The sequence below is a fragment of the Marmota monax genome, unplaced genomic scaffold (genome assembly GCF_021218885.2).
Source record: "Marmota monax isolate L192 unplaced genomic scaffold, Marmota_monax_Labrador192_F-V1.1 WCK01_AAM20220418_F8-fsc00021, whole genome shotgun sequence".
NCBI classification, from domain to species: domain Eukaryota; kingdom Metazoa; phylum Chordata; class Mammalia; order Rodentia; family Sciuridae; genus Marmota; species Marmota monax.
In genome coordinates, this window is record NW_026695228.1 from 13,141,189 (window position 1) to 13,159,173 (window position 17,985).

The 17,985-nt window shown below is 43.1% G+C and overlaps 1 protein-coding gene across 5 annotated transcripts in view; it reads left to right on the plus strand.

Moving 5' to 3' along the window:
• Myrip (myosin VIIA and Rab interacting protein) overlaps nt 1–17,985 on the plus strand; it is a 323,355-nt gene that overhangs the window by 232,941 nt on the left and 72,429 nt on the right. For all 5 annotated transcript variants that reach the window (XM_046437173.2, XM_046437170.2, XM_046437171.2 and 2 more), the window contains 4 exons: nt 7,561–7,697; nt 11,311–11,391; nt 16,497–16,594; nt 16,784–16,864. In XM_046437173.2, the coding sequence (XP_046293129.1) occupies nt 7,561–7,697; nt 11,311–11,391; nt 16,497–16,594; nt 16,784–16,864 (397 nt within the window). The remainder of the gene's footprint in view (nt 1–7,560; nt 7,698–11,310; nt 11,392–16,496; nt 16,595–16,783; nt 16,865–17,985) is intronic.

Consider the following 17,985-nt stretch of genomic DNA (forward strand, 5'->3'; position numbering starts at 1 on the left):
GCATTTCTCTAATTGCTAGAGAAGTTGAACATTTAATATCCCTAATTTAAAAAAAATACCTGAACTTCTCTTGGTCTCCTAATGACTCCCAGGAGGCCCTCCTGAGTTCCAGACTCAGCAATACACTCTGTTCTGGCAGAAAAGACCCTGTTAAGAGCTCAGTCAAGTGATCACGAAATGATTCCAAAATGGGTTTATATTATGTTTTAAGAAATCAATTTACTTAATGTTTACACAATCATCAGTTTTCCTCTAAATGCTGTACCTGAGCTGGGAATTCACGAAGACTTGGTGACACCAGATGCCAAGATAAAGCAGAGGGGGTGGGGGAAGTCTTTAGAGGATTTACAGCTGCCAAAAAGGAGCCTGATTTTTTTTTAAAACCTTGGTTAGAATTTAGCTGCAGAAGAGAACTGTACGCCAAGCCTGTCCCAGTTGCCATCCAAGTTCTCAAGCAGATGTTCTCCCCTCCCCATGATGCTGCGCAGCCAGCTGATGAGCCTCGAAGCTGTGCAGCTGGGCACACGGCTCTGACTGATGCTTCTGTTCCCAGCCCTTCTCCCTACTCACCTAAAATGTCATACTGTCACATTTCAATACCTCAGGGGTTGGACTGTTATGGTTAATGAGCCCGAGAGCTATGGCAATGGCAAGTGTATAGCCACATTTATATATTCCCCTGGGCCAGGCCCCTGAGCTGGACCATGCAGGAACTTTGGGTCCCCTCAGGGATTTGACTGCTCAGTGAATCTTCCCTTCAGAAGGCCCATGGAGGCTGCCCAGTCTTTTACTTTTGCATGGACACTGCTGCCCAGAGGGTTGCCCCACCAACAGGCTCTCTCCAGGGCTGGTACAGAATCTTTGCCTATCCCCACAGTGCACCAGGGCAATGCAGAAAGTGTCCCCAGTGCCAGCACAGCTCTCCTTCCCCAGAGTCTTCTAGCATTTGCCTTTGACAAAGCTCTCGCACAGCCCTGGATATCCTCACGGTAACCGATGGACCAGTGGTTCCTGCTGAGAATTAACCAAAAATGTGACAGACAGATGTGTGGTCAGAGATCACTGGGGACCCCACACGGAATCCATTGCTGGGAAGAAGGCAGAAGGCTTCACTGTGTGGTGCCTAGAGTAATGGAATTGAGGGAAGAAGACAGTCTGTAAGAAAAACAGCAGCCGCAGGAAGGCAGGAGGCAGTTTTAAGGAAATTCGTGTCTGTTGAATCAACCATGAGAATAAGAATTCATCTACTTGCAGATTAAGAGCCCTCCTGGGAAGACAAAGAAGATAAGAGCTGAAAAGGTGGTTATGTTTTATGTTTGCAAAAAATATACATATAATCTTGTTGCCTTTACAGAGATCATCTTAGGAGGCATAGTGTGATAGGCACAAACCTTGCAGTGTATCTGAAGAATGCTCTGAGCCAACTACGGGCCCTTCTCTTGATAGAGGCTTAACTTGGCAGCACAGACAGATCCCTAAATAATTAATTAAAACATCACTGTGAAATGTTCCAATAAAGATTTGTGCTTGGAGAAGAGGTGACAAGTTGGAGGCTTTAGGATAAGAAAGAGAAAAATAGAGAGGATATGAGTTTGGGGTTTTGTTGGGTTTTGTTTGTGTTCTAGAATGTTTCAGACGTTCTCAGAATTCCTGATGAACTATAAAGACACCCAGGAACCAATCATGCAGATTTGATGACTCTCCTGAACCCACCTGCATTAGTCAGCTTTGTATCACTGAGATGCAATACCTGAGATCATCAGCTTATAAAGAGGAAAGATTTATTTTGACTCACAGTTTCAGAAGTGTCAGTCCATGGTCACTTGACTCTTTTATCCAGGTCTGTGGTGAGGACCAAGTGGCACAGAAAAACTGCTCACATCATGCTGGTGAGGAAATAGAGAGCTTGCTTTTATAACAAAGCCCTTGTCCCCAAACCCATTAAGCCATGAGTCCATAAATGCATGAATCCACCCATGAGGTCAGAGCCCACATTATCTAACCACACCTCCCAAAGCCCCACCTCTGAACTCTGCTGCACTGGAGGCCAAGCCTTCCACACCTGAGCCTTGGGGAGACATTTAAGTTCCAACCCCTAGCACCACCAGAACTCATGTCCAGGAGATGAAACATTATTGATATCATTAAAGCTCCATTGTGAGCTCTTCTCTGACTCCATTTCCTTTCCTTCCTGAAACGGGGTGTATTGTTCCTAGGCATGTTATTTGGTTTTACAACTTACGTCTGACAAAAACATGTCTAAAATTGCCCTGTATGATATTTTTCATTTTCACTAATGGCATAGTGCTGTACCTAGCGTGCTGACGGGTTCCTTTTAAGGTTAGACATATTAAAAAAGATAGATTGGGCTTCTTCACTTAATACTGCTGTGTGATCCCTTAACAAAGTGAATAATCCCGGTTTATTTCACCATTGTCTGATGGAGGGATTCTGTGCCTCTCACTTCAGTCCAGCCACAGTGACCTCCTTGTCCCTCAGACATGCAGAGCACACGCAGGCCCCCAGAGCCTTTGCACTTCCCACTCCTGCACCTAGAGGGCGCTTGCCCCCAATTCCACTTGACTCACCCCATCTTATCTCTTTTCAAAAAACGCCTTACCAGAGAGCACTTCCCTGACCACCCTGCATGGAATAGCACTCCTTCCCCACCCGGTCTCTTCTCCGATCCCACTGCATTCTTCTTATGGCAATTACTCCCCCTGATGTAGAATGAATCTTTTTTTCTTTTCCACTTAACCTCCTACCCCTTGCACTAGTGAGTAAACCCTGAGACTGGGAGCCTCATCCACTGTACCGTGTTCACATCAGCACCTGGCTTATGGTGGGTGCCCAGTATATATTTGACGAATGAGCAAGTAAGTAGATGAACAGAGAATGAATGAACCATGGTTGTTGGCATCTTTTTCTACACAGGCAATGCCTTAGTGAACAGTCTTAGGGACACATGCAAGTGCTTCTCTGGGGAGAGTCCCAGGATGGCATTTCTGGACCATTAGGACAGGTACACCTGTGCAAACTTCACAGAGTACAAATCCCCATAATGAAAGTTAATGAACTACTTGGGGACCAGAAGGCTGCTGGATCTGTGAAAGGGAGATAAGTAGGTACGCATACCTACTCCTACTGTTTGTCCACAGCAGGAAAAGGGAGCCTCACCTGCCCACCCAAACTCCAGCTTTCTGGTCTCCCCACTTCCTTAGCCACACTCACAGTAGGACACCTGACCCTCCCCCCATCAGCATGAACTTCCTCCTTGAAAGCACTCTTGAGGTTGGTGGACCTAGTAGTTACTTTCAGGACTGAGCACTTTCCATGGACTCCGGCTCACCAAACCCCATCGTGCCTTTATCATCCCTTGTTTTGCAGGTGAGGAAACAGAGCACAGAGGTTAAGAGACTTTCCCCAAATCACAGCTAACAGGTGGCAGAGCTGGAATCAGAACTTGTGCCATTAGTGAATGATATTACTGATAACACATATTTCACATTGAATGGTGGTTTTATGAAGAAAGTCTGCTACATGCTTCACATTCTGTCACTAACCCTCCACGACTGGTAGAGGAGTCACAGTTGTTATTTCCATTTTGCTGGGGAACAAGGCACTCAGGGCTGGATTAACTTGCCTGACATGACACTTTGGGAAAGCAAGAGAGCCAGAATTTGAACTCCATTCTCTCTGGGCCAGAAGCTCACCTTTATCCACAATGCTGTGCTTTCCCAGGGCTCACCAGCCTGTCCTGGAACTGTCACTCTTGCTCCATTCTTCAGGGAAACTTTCAATAGTAAGATGAGTGTCCCCCAGCCTCTGACTTCCAGGGCACTTTCTTATTGCCCTGACAATTATTTGAGCTCTCAGATGACAGGTCTGGTCACACATCTGTGTCAGATGTGTATTCTCATCATTTGCATTTTTTCTGTCTTGTTTTCTGCCTCATCAGAAATATCTTTCATTATACTTAATCTCCATAGGAATGGAGTAAGGTAGAGGCAGAGGGAGTCCATAAGGAGGTTTTATCAGAATTTCCAAAAACATGTAAGTTCAAGAAAAAATTCTCCAGCCAAAAGATTATGCTATGTCTCCTGTGGGGACATGTACCCCATACTGAGAACCAACCACCCATTTGAGGTATTTGGCACAGGACAGGTGTCCAAAGACCATGCTAAAAAGATGTTCTCACTCACACTCAGATTCAATGGCTCTAGTAGGCACTAGAGCTCTGGTCTCCCTCTGGACACTCTTGACTTAGTGTTTATTTCTCGACCCCTATAAGTTAATATCCCATTTTGCAGATGAGGACACTTCAGGCCCAAAGACTAAAAGTAATCAATTCCACCTATGTAGTGATTGATAAATTTTCGCTGTTGATTTTTCCTTTTTTTAACCGAGGGGCACTCTACCACTGAGCTACAACCCCAGCCCTATCTATCTATCTATCTATCTATCTATCTATCTATTTATTTATTTAGAGTCAAGTTTTTACTAAATTGCCAAGGCTGGCCTCAAACTTGTAATCTTCCTACCTCAAGACTCTGGAGTCATTGGGATTACAGGTGTTCACCTCTGCACACATTTTTTTTTAATGTTTAAAATATTTTCAGGAATTTTTAAATGTTTAGTCTTTAAAGAAATGATCATGCTTCAGTTTGTGAGACTACACAAAGTTTGCAGAATCATCCTCAGGGGTCACTTGGAATCTTTGAAAAAATAAGCAGGCAGTTCCAGTTGGAAAGTTGTCACTGAAATTCTTTTACCTCCCACCCTTCCTAAGCCACCTCACCTGTTGCTTATTAAGGCTGAGAAGCAGCAGTTTGGCCCTTCAAGAACAAGTCTAAGACAGAGGGCTCCATGTTGTCCTTTACTTTCCTGAAGTCCCCGGGTGGTACCCTGGTTCCTCTTTGAGTCTTGAGCAAGCTGGGCCATTCTATTTTAGAGTTCGCCGAAACGCTTCTGAATGGCCCGGAGTGTTTGTAAACAGTGAATGGAGAACTTGTCTGATGATCCAATCGTAATCTTTTAGGTGTATCTGGAACTTAGAACTCAGTATTAGGACTCTTGGTTGCAAATACTAGAAACCCAACTCAAAATGTTCAGGTGAAAAAAAAAAAGGTGGGGGTTAGGGGGTGGTTCAGAATTTGTTGGCTCATACCTACATCCTGTCCTTTTCCAGTGTCAGATCTGCTTTTGTTCAGAAATACTCACCAGGGCATGTGTTGGGCATCTCAAATTCAGGTCCTAACTTTTATTCAGAAAACCATGACTATTTCAAAGTGATGGGAAAGATGATCCCAGCATCTCTAATCTTCCCTTCTGCATAGAGCCAGTGCAGCAAAAGGACAAACCCTGACTCTGAGCGGGTGAGAAGACCCTTCCACCACAAAGACCAAGTTGGAGAGAGAGGAGGGAGGATCCTATAGGAAAAAGAAATGTCCTTCGTGTCAGAAGAATTGGTTTGGGGGAAAGCGACAACTGTCCCCCAATACCAGTGTAAACCCCTCCAGCGACAGAGGGTACCCTCCAGCATGTCCTTGCTGTGGCCACCTGCTCAGGGGGCAGTTATGAGGAGACAGCCAGGCTGAAACTTTCTTTCCTGCATTTCCTTGGTGCTAGTAAAGCTCAAATAAATCTCATCCCCAGAGGTTATGATTTTAAAATGCTTTTCTGCATTTTCTTTTTTTTCTGCTATATTATTCTAAATTCTGAAAATAACTTTTGGAGTTTTTAATCAAAACGACAGATGTTTTTTGTAACAAGTTGAAATGCTACAGAAAATAAACTGGAGCCTGTCCCTGTTTACACTGGGTGCCTATGGGTACCACGTGTGCATGGTTGAGAGTTCCCAGTTTGTATATGTATGTGCTAATGATGGGGACCACACCCAGGGCCTTGCACATGCTAACCAAGTACTCTACCAATGAACTACTACACTCCCTGCCCTTTTTTATCTTTATTTTGAGATAGGGTCTTACTAAGTTGCTGGGTCTGGCCTTGAATTTGTGATCTTCTTGCCTCAGCCTCCCAAGTACCTGGAATTACAGGTGTGCACCACTAAGACAGCTAAGAGTTTCCATTTTTTAAATCCCTGCACAAGTGCTGGCTCCCTGGGGCAAGGCACTAATCTCAGTTTACACATGTATAAGGAAGAGACTCGTCTTTGTAAAGTCATTATAAGAAATTATCGAGCCCTTTTTAATGCTAGGTACCTTAATGCTTCTGTTATGTCTTTTAGTTGTCAAAACAGCCTTATGAGGCCATCATCTCCATGTTATTGATGGGGAACCTGTGTGATGTTAACCTCCATATTGGAGTCCTAACCCTTCTCCAGTAGATTGTGCAATTTCTACAGAAAACTGCTTTCTATTTATGGCCTAAGACAAATCATCCTTGGACCAAATACCCATTTGAGAAAAATGGAGGAGCCAAGAGACCTCACTGTTGTCTACATAACCATTAAACACCCTTTTCTGAATGCTATATTTTTGTCCTGCTCTCTAAATCACCCCACTCAAAACTGGACCATCCAAAGAGTTGAGTTCTTCTTTCTATGTTGAAGGATGGCCTTCTCTGGTACCTGTACACTCTCACTCACTCCAAATTTCCAGGAATTTGTCAAAATCTCTGATTCTGCCCTCACTCCCCATACTTTTTATAGGTTTCTTTCCCCTTCAACATCTTCTGCATTTCTCTGGAGTTTGGGAAAGAAAAGAGTGCTGCTAAATGTGTGATTGTACTTCTATTGAACTGAAATCCTTTATATTTCGTTTCATTTTTCTGAATTTCCTAAAATGAGGGTTTGTCATTACATTCATAATAAGAAAAAATAACAACAAAAGCTTTCCTTAAAATGGAGGAATTTAGAAGTATGTTCTTATCTGCATAAAAGAGAAGAATCTTGTCAAAATGTTTCATACTCACCATTGCAGTGCTAACCAAGAAATGGTTTCCCCTCAGTGCTTCATTGATTGGGGTTGAGGCTGGGGAACTTTGCTATTTCACTTATGTTTTTTATTTTCCCAGGCTGGATTAAAACTTTTAATGCAATGAAAGTGTCAAGTATAAAGCTGCCATCAAGTAGATGGATCCGTTAGCTTTTCTGTGTAATGAACCAACTCAAAACAGTAAAATAGCAAGCATTTATTGGCTTGTTCATGGGATGGACTTGGATGGAGGGTCTCACCTAGGGTCCCTCGTCTCAGGCATCTCTAGTCAATGGCTTCATTCACCTTTCGGGGGATTGGCTGGCTATTGGCTGGGACAAGAGGAATAATTGAGCCGCCTAGTATATCTCATGGCATCTCACAGCAGACCAGCTTGGGCTTCTCTTCACATAAGATTATAGGATTCCCAGGAGCAGCAAGAGAAGGATTCAGCATCACTTCTGCCACTCTATATGATCAGACCAAGGGATAAAGCAGCCCAGATTCAAGGGGCTAAGAAACTAAAGCAAAAAATAAACACTACTTCCTAATGCAAGGGGCCGTGCGGCATTGTAGCAATTTTTACAATTCACCACTTAATAATTCTAATTCTCTGTTTCCCCAGACTTCTGAGGACTCAGTCTCTGGAATGGTTCTACAATAATGTGAAGAGCCGCTTCAAGCGCTTCGGCAGTGCCAAGGTCCTAAAAAACCTGTACCGGAAACACCGGCTGGAGAGCGGTGCCAGCTTGGACATTCTAGGTACCCTGACTGTCTGCGGCTTGGGAGTGTTTGGTGGGTGGACAGTTGGAAGAAGGCCAGGCCTGGAGCTCCTGCACACTGGAGCACACTCACGTGAGATAGAGAAATTTGCCTAAAGATCAGGTGTTAGTGAGCAGCAGAAAGAGAAGGAAAGGTACCAGTGTTAAAATTTGACTTTGGGTCCCAACATCCCAAATGGGCTAGAGCTGACATGATAGGAGCCAGGAAGACCAAAATATTTCTGCAAACTATGGATATTTTAATTCTGGATCCCTGGAGATGAAAGTTTCTTGCTCATCATTCCCCAATGACTAAAACAGTTGAAAGTCATTTTCATTTGGTTAAGAGAGATGAGGTCCACACTCTGAGGCTGTGCCCCTGTCTTTCTCTTCTTCCTATACCCCAAAAGTCTATTCTTACCAGACCCAGAGTCTGATGTCATGGGGAACTTACCAGAGCATCAGCATCCTCCTAGGAGAGCTGAAGGATGAATTTCTACCTATGCTGTTTTTATACCATCACGACACCAAGTTAATTAGAATGAGAGATTATGTTCTTTATACCTTATTAGACCAACCTGTAGGAAAAAAAAAAATATTATGAACAGCATGTCCTCTTAAAAAGGCTGTTTTTTATATCTAGATGCATATTTTTTCCATCACTCTGCTGACACAGGTAAATGCTTTTTGTCCATGCGAAACAAGGAAAGGAAAAAAAATATCTCATCCATCTCATTTGGAGCTTTCTTGCCATCATTATTTTACATTGTTGTATTCTCAATAAAGCCTTTGGTTGTGTCTTATCTAAAAATATGCCAGCCACTTAGATAACGAGGGAAATAGGATGGAAGTATTAAACTCAGAGAATCATTAGGGCCTTTTGTGGTCGTTGTTAGACTCTCTGTCTTTCAAACTCCTCAGGAAGCCTAGAGCTGAGAGCAGCCAAAGGTTTTCCACGTGTTATTTTTATCTTCTTTTTACTTATTTTTCTAAAAGTTTTTCACCAGGCAAAAAAAGAAATAAAATTTTAAAGTAATGCTGTTAACAGGGTTTTTTTTTAATATTTATTTTTTAGTTTTAGGTGAACACAATATCTTTACTTTACATTTACGTGGTGCTGAGGATCCAACCCAGTGCCTCCTGCATGCCAGGCGAGCATTCTACCACTGAGCCACACCCCAGCCCTATTAACAGTTTTTTGACTCAAACAGATATCTGAAGAAGTTTCCAGAACAGAATCCACTCACTCATTTATATCCAATCCTCTCTTGTGCATACTCGGGTCTGCCTTATGTACCCGCTTTATAACACCACATTTAAATCTCCTAAGCGTTTTCTACCACTTCATGCAAATTAAGAAGAGCAAACATGTGTGGGGAGTTCTATAAGAATAGAACACAATTCCAATTTCTTTCCCTTTCTCTCTAAAGCCCCACACGTAGAGAAGGCAGACATGAATACCTCGTGGGCTAATGCAGGGTTTTCAAAATACAAGTGGCATTTTGAAAGAAGAATCATTTTCTGGGAATAAGTATCTCCACAACTGAAGGAGATTAGGTGCTGGGCCCACTAGGATTCATCTCCTTTCATCTGCACCTCAATCAGTGTCCACCACGGTACATTCAGGTGACCCCCATGGTACACAGGTGAAAGCTTCTTTATGCGCTCCTACTGCCAGTCTCTGCACCAGCTGTTTGCTCTGCCCACGCTGATCTCCCACCTTCCCATACCTAATTGGCTGGTTCTCACAGACTAGACGTGTCTTTCCTGCTGAACATTTTCACTATACTGTGTTAACTACCCCTTCAGAGCACTTAACATATCTGCTACTTGCTACTTATTTATGCAAGTCTTTGACTACACTATGTTCTCAAGATTGTTGGGGCAGGGAGGGTTTCCACCTTTCCTCACCAATGTGCCCCTAATGCCTAGTTTAAGCTCAGATACCTAGTAGATAACTGTGAACTATTTATTTGCAAGATGAATGAATGAATGCTGAATGAGGTTTTGCCAAAGAGAACCATTCTCAGACAGACTGGGAACTGCAGATGTGGCTTATCCAGAAACTTTATTCTCAAAGTAAGGAAACTGAGACCTAGGGAGAGAAAGTTTCTTTCTCAGGTCACAGAGCTAGAGTAGATGGACTTCAGGCTAAAAACCCAAACACAGAGAGTGACATATGGTCAGGCTGAATTACGATGACAGGATGCACACTAATGATTTATTTCCTAAAGAGAGCAGCAGCCTACCAAACCCACTACAAATATCCACAGCCAATACCTTCAGTGTTTCCCTGTGAATGCCTCCTTGACAGCCTATTTGGCCTGAGATCAATAGCATTTTACCCCTTTGGAGCTAAGTAATGTAGGTCCATATTTATTTTCTTGGGATTTGTCTGTGTCTTCAACCAGCATCTAATTCAAAATATTTTTATTTTTAATTTTTGGAGTCACCTGATGTCTGGTTGCTATCTTGGGCTCTGAGGTACAGTGATTAAAGAAAGAAAAACCATTATCCTCACCTCCAGAGATCTCAGCTGATGAGTTATTAAGGGAGCACAGGTTAACAATCCTTATCCAGAAAGAGGGCTTAAAAAAGGTCTTAGCCAGTTGCTCTTCCCAAACTGGAATGAAGACCAGAGTTATGTGTTCCCTTGAGAGAAGTGGCAGAAGGTCTTAGGAGACTGAAAACCAGGCTTACCTGGCTCATTCTGGGTTTGCTTCATGTGGGTTCTTTTCTGCAGAAGAGAATGACCACCATTAAATCCATTAAATCATTAGCTAAAGGCCTCTGTTTGGATGGGTGCCATGGCCTCTAGCTAATGATGTGTGGAATGTTTCTTCACACATCAGAGAGTAGAATTGATACTCCTATTTTTCTGGTTTGGAAGTCACATGTTAGAGAAGAGAAGTAACTTGCTCAAGGTCACACAACTAGTAATTTTCATGTCCAGGAGCTGACTTCACATTTCTCAGACTTTGGTATGTGGTTCTGCCTTTGACTCCATATTGCCTGAAAGGAATCGTAGTGTGTTTTGTGTTGCTCTATCAAAATACCTGAGACAGGGTGATGTATAAACAATAGGAGTCTATTTGGCTCACAGTTCTGGAGGCTGAGAAGTCTAAGAACATGTCATCCATGGTAGAAGGTAGAACACAGCTGGAGATCACTGGTGAGAGGCCAAGAGAGCAAGAGGAGCCCTCCATGATAACAAGCCTACTTGCAATGGCTAACCCACTCCTATTGAAACAGCATCAATCCACCTACGAGGGTGGAGCCCTTAGGACCTAATCACCTCTCACTAGGCCCCACCTCCCTATACTGTTGCATTGGGATTAAATTTCAACATGAGTTTGGGAGGGAACAAACATTCAAACCATAGGAAAATGTTTTGGAAGAAAGTTGCGGGGGATGATCAGAAATCAGTATGAGAAGAAAAAAAACATAGGTCCAAGATTGGAACATCAATGTGGGACCCAGTGACTCTCTCAATCTGTTTGCAAGACTAACAGTCAAAAGTGTGTCATGGTCTGCTGCCAATTCCAGGACTCAGCACATCAGTACTCATTGATTGCTGAAGGCTAATCATTTTTTTTTCTCTCTCTCTCCTTTAGGAGGAGGCTTTTTTGAGTCTAACCTGGAGAATGAAGGAAGCATTTCAGGCAGTGACTCAACATTTTATAGGCAGTCAGAAGGTAAGGTTGCTTAAGAGATCACAGCTCCTGGGAAGTTGGAGGAATAGAAACACCATCAGACTGTCAGGGTCTCCCAGTCGTATCCACACCCCAATGCAACCATTTATTGCTATGTGTTAGTCTGTATGAGTCTTCTTATTGCTATTTGGAAGAATCCATCATCAAAATAGGTGAGTATATCCCAAGCATGGCCTAGAGAGCTGTGTTCACCACCCGATCATTGGATATTTTACAATCCACTAGTTAATGTTCTGGAGTTAGAACATAATAATCCATTCACCTGTGCATCTCATTAAAATATGGTGCCCTATAAAGAAAGTATAACCTACTGATTACCTTCTACTTGTTGGTACCAGTGCCTCCTGAATCATCCACCTCCTGTGGGAGGCCCACAGCTCTTCTGCACCGTCTCTGTTCTTTCTCTGGGTTCCGTATGATTAATTCCATATGTCTACTCAACTAAGGAGGTCTCAGGTCTCCTGTAAGACAGTATTCCTGAGTGCGTCTGTGAGGGTGTTTTTAGAAGAGTTTAGCATTTGAATCAGTTGGTGGAGTAAAGATCCACTCAGCAATGTGGGTGGGCATCCTCCAATCCCTTGAGGACCTGTGTGTAGTCCACTTTGCATTGCCAAGACCAAAGTACCTGACAAGAAGGATTTAGAGAAGGAAAAGTTTATTTTGGTTTGAGAGGTTTAGTCCATCTCTGCTAGTTCCATTGTTTTGGGCCCAAGGTGAGGTAGAGCATCGTGGCCAAAGGGCTGGATGGATGAAAGCTGCTTAGCTCAAGGTGGGGTCAGGAAGTAGAGAGAAGGAAGGAGGAAGGGGTATCAGGGAAGATGAACCTTTCCAGGACACACCCCCAGTGACCCACCTCCTCCAGCCAGGCCCCCCTTGTCTACAGTTACCGCCCAGTCAGTCCATTCAAAATAAGAGGAACTGATTGTGTTATCACTCTCACAATCCAGTCATTTCACCTCCCAAGTATTACTGCATGAACACAGGAAGTTTGGGGGGACACCCCATATCCGGAACATAATAGTGCTAGATAGAACAAGATGGTAGAAGGGTAAATTCACTCACTCTTCTGGAGCTGAGGCATTCATGCCCTCCTGCCCTCAGACGTAAGAGCTTCTGATGCCTTCAGACTTCAGGGCTTAGGCAAATGACTCCCACAATTCTTAGGCCTTCAGACTTAGACTGAATCACACCACCTGCCTTCCTGGGACTTCAGCTTGCATACAGCACATCATGAAACTTGCCAGTCTCCATGATCCTATGACCCAGTTTCCATAAGAGATAGATGGAGGGATGGATGGATGGATGGATAGACAGACAGACAAATCTTTCCTGAAAATTCTCCTGAAGACTCCATCTGCAGTCACCCTTACTTCCAGTAACATCCCCAAGGGCTACCACACGCTGTCATATGGCCTCAGTGCACAGCTATTTGTCGCTGACCCTGAAATGCCCAGCCTTGGTTTCAACCCAGAGTTCTAGACTCAGAAATCTAATGCTTAGTCATTAGGACACAAAGATCCTATAGGATTCTTAACCTCAGCATATCTTAATCAAGCCCCTTAGCCCCTTAGGTCCACCAGTGAGAGTCATCTTTTCCTCTGTTTCTTTCCCCACTTCTACCCATCCACCCATTGCCTACCACCTCTGTTTCTAATCTTAGCCTTTTCTTTCCACTCTGAGGCTCATAGTCTGAGCAGCTCCCTGCAAGAAATTCTTCTGTATTAATACTAATTTCAGTGACCATTATGTCAGACAGAGTTCTCCAGAGAAACAGAACCAATGGGAGCCATATGGTATGTATACATACACACAGAGAGATGCATTTCAAGGAACGGGCTCATGCAGTCATTGGGGCCTGGAGAACCTGAAATCCATAGGGTAGGCCAGCAGTCTGAAAATTCAGGCAGGAGTATATGATGTGGTCCTTAAACAGAATTTCTTCTCTGGGAAACATCAGTATTTGCTCTGAGACCTTTCAACTGATTGAATTAGGCTCACCCACATTGCTGAGGGTAATCTACTTTACATAAAGTCAGTTGATTGTAGACATTAACCACATCTACAAAATGCCTTCAAAGAAACACATAGATTAATGCTTGATTAAATAACTAGATACGATGACCTAGCCAAGTAACACATAAAATCAAACATTATGTCATTTAACAAACCCTCTTTTACATCCCCAGCAGTTTTTCTCTCTGAAATACCAGCCTAAACCTTCACTTTTCAGCCTGTTTTCCACATCATTCTGATCCCGGAATCATAAATATGGCATCCAATGTATGTTTTTAGCACCTTTGTCTAGTATGAGATAACTGTATTTGTGTGGGTTTGTCTCTGGGTCTTCTATTCTGTACCATTGGTCTACATGTCTATTTTGGTACCAATACCATGCCATTTTTGTTACTATAGCTTTGTAGTCTAGTTTAAGGTCTGGTATTGTGATGCCTCCTGCTTTACTCTTCTTGCTAAGGATTGCTTTGGCTATTCTGGGTCTCTTATTTTTCCAGATGAATTTCATGATGGATTTTCTATATCTGTAAGAAATGACATTGGGATTTTAATTGAAATCAGATTGAATCTGTATAGCACTTTGGGTAGTACGCCCATTTTGACAATATTAATTTTGCCTATCCAAGAGCATGGAAGATCTTTTCATCTTCTAAAGTCTTCTTCAATTTCTTTCTTTAGTGTTCTGAAGTTTTCGTTGTAGATGTCTTTCACCTCTTTTGTTGATTCCCATTTTTTTTTAATCTATTGTAAATGGAGTAGTTTTCCTAATTTCTCTTTCAGAGGATTCATCAATGACATATGGAAATGCATTTGATTTATGGGTATTGATTTTATATCCTGCTACTTTGCTGAATTTATTTATTAATTCTAGAAGTTTCTAATGGAGCTTTTTGGATCCTCTAAATATAGAATCATGTCATCAGCAAATAATGATAGTTTGAGTTCTTCTTTTCCTATTCATACCCCTTCAATTTCTTTCATCTCTCTAATTGCTCTGGCTAGAGTTTCAAGGACTATATTGAATGGAAGTAGTGAAAGAGGGCATCCTTGTCTTATTCCAGTTTTTAGAGGGAATGCTTCCAATTTTTCACCATTTAGAATAATGTCGGCCTTGGGTTTAGCATAGATAGCTTCCACAATGTTGAGATATGTTCCTACTATCCCTAGTTTTTCTAGTGTTTTGAACATGAAAGGGTGCTTTGATGGGGAAAAGGGGAGAGGTGGGGAGGGAGCATGGGGGCAGGAAAGATGGTGGAATGAGATTGACATCATTACCCTAGGTACATGTATGACTGCACATATGGTGTGATGCTACATGATGTACAATCAGAGAAGTGAAAAGTTGTGCTGCTATTGTGGACAATGAATCAAAATGCATCCTCCTGTCATGTATACCTAATTAAAATAAATTAATTAATAATAAATAAATAAATAAATAAATATAGCATCCAAAGCCTTTCTAATTATGGCTCCAGCTGCTTGTTTTCCAGGGATCTATGGGACTTGGTAATTCCCTATCAATTGGGTACCTGGTCACCCTATAGCTTAGAATGTGGACTCACCTTGTCCGTTAGAGCATCACTGCGGACACCCCAGAGCTTAGCTCAGGGGAGGTACTCTGCAAAAGTTTGTTCAATGAGAATGTGGACCTCTTCATGATATCACGATAAAGAGAGACAGGGGATATAGGGTCTTTCTCCAGGAAGCGCTTGGTGTGATGACAACTTAGATTTTATTGGTTCTGATTATTGAAACATTGGGAAAACTCTTTGTGCACTCAGTCAGGAACACTACAGGATGCAGAGCCCCAGGCTCGATTGCCCTGTGCTGCTCCATCATGTTTGCATTAGCTGGCAAAATCGCTTTGACCTGCACTAACTATGTTGGTTTTAGAAACTTTATTATGTTTGCCAAATGCTAGTTTCTGTTCACATTTGTGTCTTTAGGAGTCTAAGAAGCTTGAATGTTTTTTTTTTTTAATTGAGCAAGTGATTAATTAATGAATTAATGTGTTTGCCCCCTGTCTTGTTCCATAAGGAGTTTTCAGCAGCTTTCAGGGGATTTGCATGTGTTAAATAATACATGGCTTGGAGATTATAAATGGAAATAAGAGGCTGAAATCGGGGAAAAAGAAACCTAAGCACCCAACCCTCTCAGACTCACATTCCTGTGCCTGATATAACTTGGGTTTCTGAAGCAAACTAACGGAAAGATGATAGAAATTCCCACAGATATGAAGCAAAACTCCAGTACCTCAAGGGAAGCAGAACTCTTCCCAGCACTTTTCTTCACCTGGGGAAGTCCTTTGATTTAGACAATACTTCTTCCCATTCACTGCCATATACAAAGAGTGTGTTCGCTAAAAAATACAATTGCACTGTTTTTAAAAGGAATGTTAGCTTGTATTCATTTCACTTTTATGGTTAAAATCACAGGCTTTAGAGACAGAGTACTTAATTCAAATCTTAGTTCTTTTATTGTCTTATGTTCTTATCTCAGTCAAGTTATTTAACCTCTCTGTGCTTCAAATTTACCATCTGTAAAATGGTCTCTGCATAGTACCTCGTCATTGGTTTTTGGAAGGATTCAGTGGTTGCCCATGTGAAACTCTCAGCCTGGGCCCTGGCATCTGGTTGAACTCTGTGAGCTTGGCCAGTGTTGTGGTTAGTGATGTTGATTTATGGTCTAAAAAAAAAAATTCTCCCATGGGTTTTGTGTTTGCATTAAACCACTGGCACAGCCCTGTGTCCTTAGGACATATGATAACTTCTGTCCCTATCATCACAATGATACAGTATATGCAGGGCAGAGGAGCAAAATAAGAGAATTAAGAAGAGAGGTGGTAATACTCAAAGAATTTCAAAACACCTGTTGTGTCTGGGGTGTGAGATCTGAATGAAGAGTGGGAGTCAGAGGGAGGCAGGCGGGAAGGGCAAGGAACTTGAACTTGCCACTGAAAGTAGCTGGACCTTGTCCTGGCACCTCAAAGGCTTTAAGCAGAAGCTGAAGGTAAAGCAGTCTTGTGGCTTGCCACTGCATTTTAGAAAGTGCTCCCTGTTCTGCTTCATGTCTAGGACACAGCATGATGGACACCTTGGCCGTCGCCCTACGAGTAGCAGAAGAGGCCATTGAAGAAGCCATTTCCAAAGCCGAGGCCCATGGGGACAGTCTGGTAGGGCTTCCCTGTTCCCTGGTGGGAGGTTGGGGTGAGGGTCCTTGTTGCTGGGAGGTGGTGCAGGTAAGTTGGGACGTCAGTGACCCAACAGCTTTTACTAGACCAGTGTCTGACCCCATCTGCACGTGTGCTCAGGACTCCTCCAAGACAGTGATACTTCATCCCCTCAATTCCTTTCCCTTGCAGGACAAGCAGAACGAGGCCAGTTACCTGCGGGATCACAAGGAGGAGCTAACTGAGGAGCTGGCCACCACAATACTGCAGAAGGTAGTTGTGCCCTAACAATCCAGATGGCTATAGTCTCCCAGGCAGGCAGCATCAGGGACCTGGGGAGCTGAAGAGCAAACATGGAGCCATGACAGGAGCACAGGGAGAGCAAGAAGCACATGGTGGCTCTTAACCAGCCCTGACCACTGTTACTGATTCACATACCATAGACAGAAGCAAGTCCCAAGGTCACGATCAAGGCCAAGGACTGAGAAGTATACTCTCCCTGTACTGGGAGGGACTGAAAAAGCACATGACAAAGGGCTGGTCCCCACCCTGTAGATGAGGGACATACCCCAATTAGGCTCAGGTCTGTCCCTGGTCAGGCTCCTCAGTTCCTTGTTCCCTGGCTCACAGAGTCTTCCTTTCATTATCCTCTCTAGTCTAAAAGGGCATTGAAGAATATGCCCATCTTGGTTCCCTGGGAAGTTTTCTTGACTGCTTCCTGCCTATAGAATTTGAGAGCCCAGAGACCTTTGTACAGATGGCCCCACGAAAACCTACATTACTGCTGGTGCTCATTGGCTGGAGCTGAAGCCACCCCCACCTGATGTTGGTGTCTGCCCTGTCCTTAGGACTTTCAGATGCTTCCTAATGTCAGGACTTGCATCCAGAGACACTGGTTACCTCTGAAGCCATTAGCCAAAATAAACTTTTTCCTTCTCTAAGCTGTTCTTGTCAGGTCTTTTGGTCACCGTGACAGTGCAACCATTTATAAGCCATGTGGCCTTAACTGATAATTTAATCTCTCTGAGCCTGTTTCCTCATTTATGAAATGGGGAGAATTGTCATGCATAACTTTTATAGATATCTTGAGGACTAAATGAGGTAAAGCCCATATGGTACCTAACACAGTCCAACATGGTGGACACTTAGATAGAAGAAGCTGCTAACATCATAAAAGGGTTCTAGTTGGTGTATGGTCTATATCTGTGGATGTATCTCATGGTTGTACTTCTTAACCGACATGGATTGAAAATATTCAATCAGGGAGGAAAAAGTTCCAGAAAGTTCAAAGGGCAAAACTTGAACTGGCCATGCACTAAGTACTAGTCCGAGTCCACATGAATGAAGGCATGCTCCAGCACACCTGCTGCAGCCTTTTGCCATCTCACAGGCCC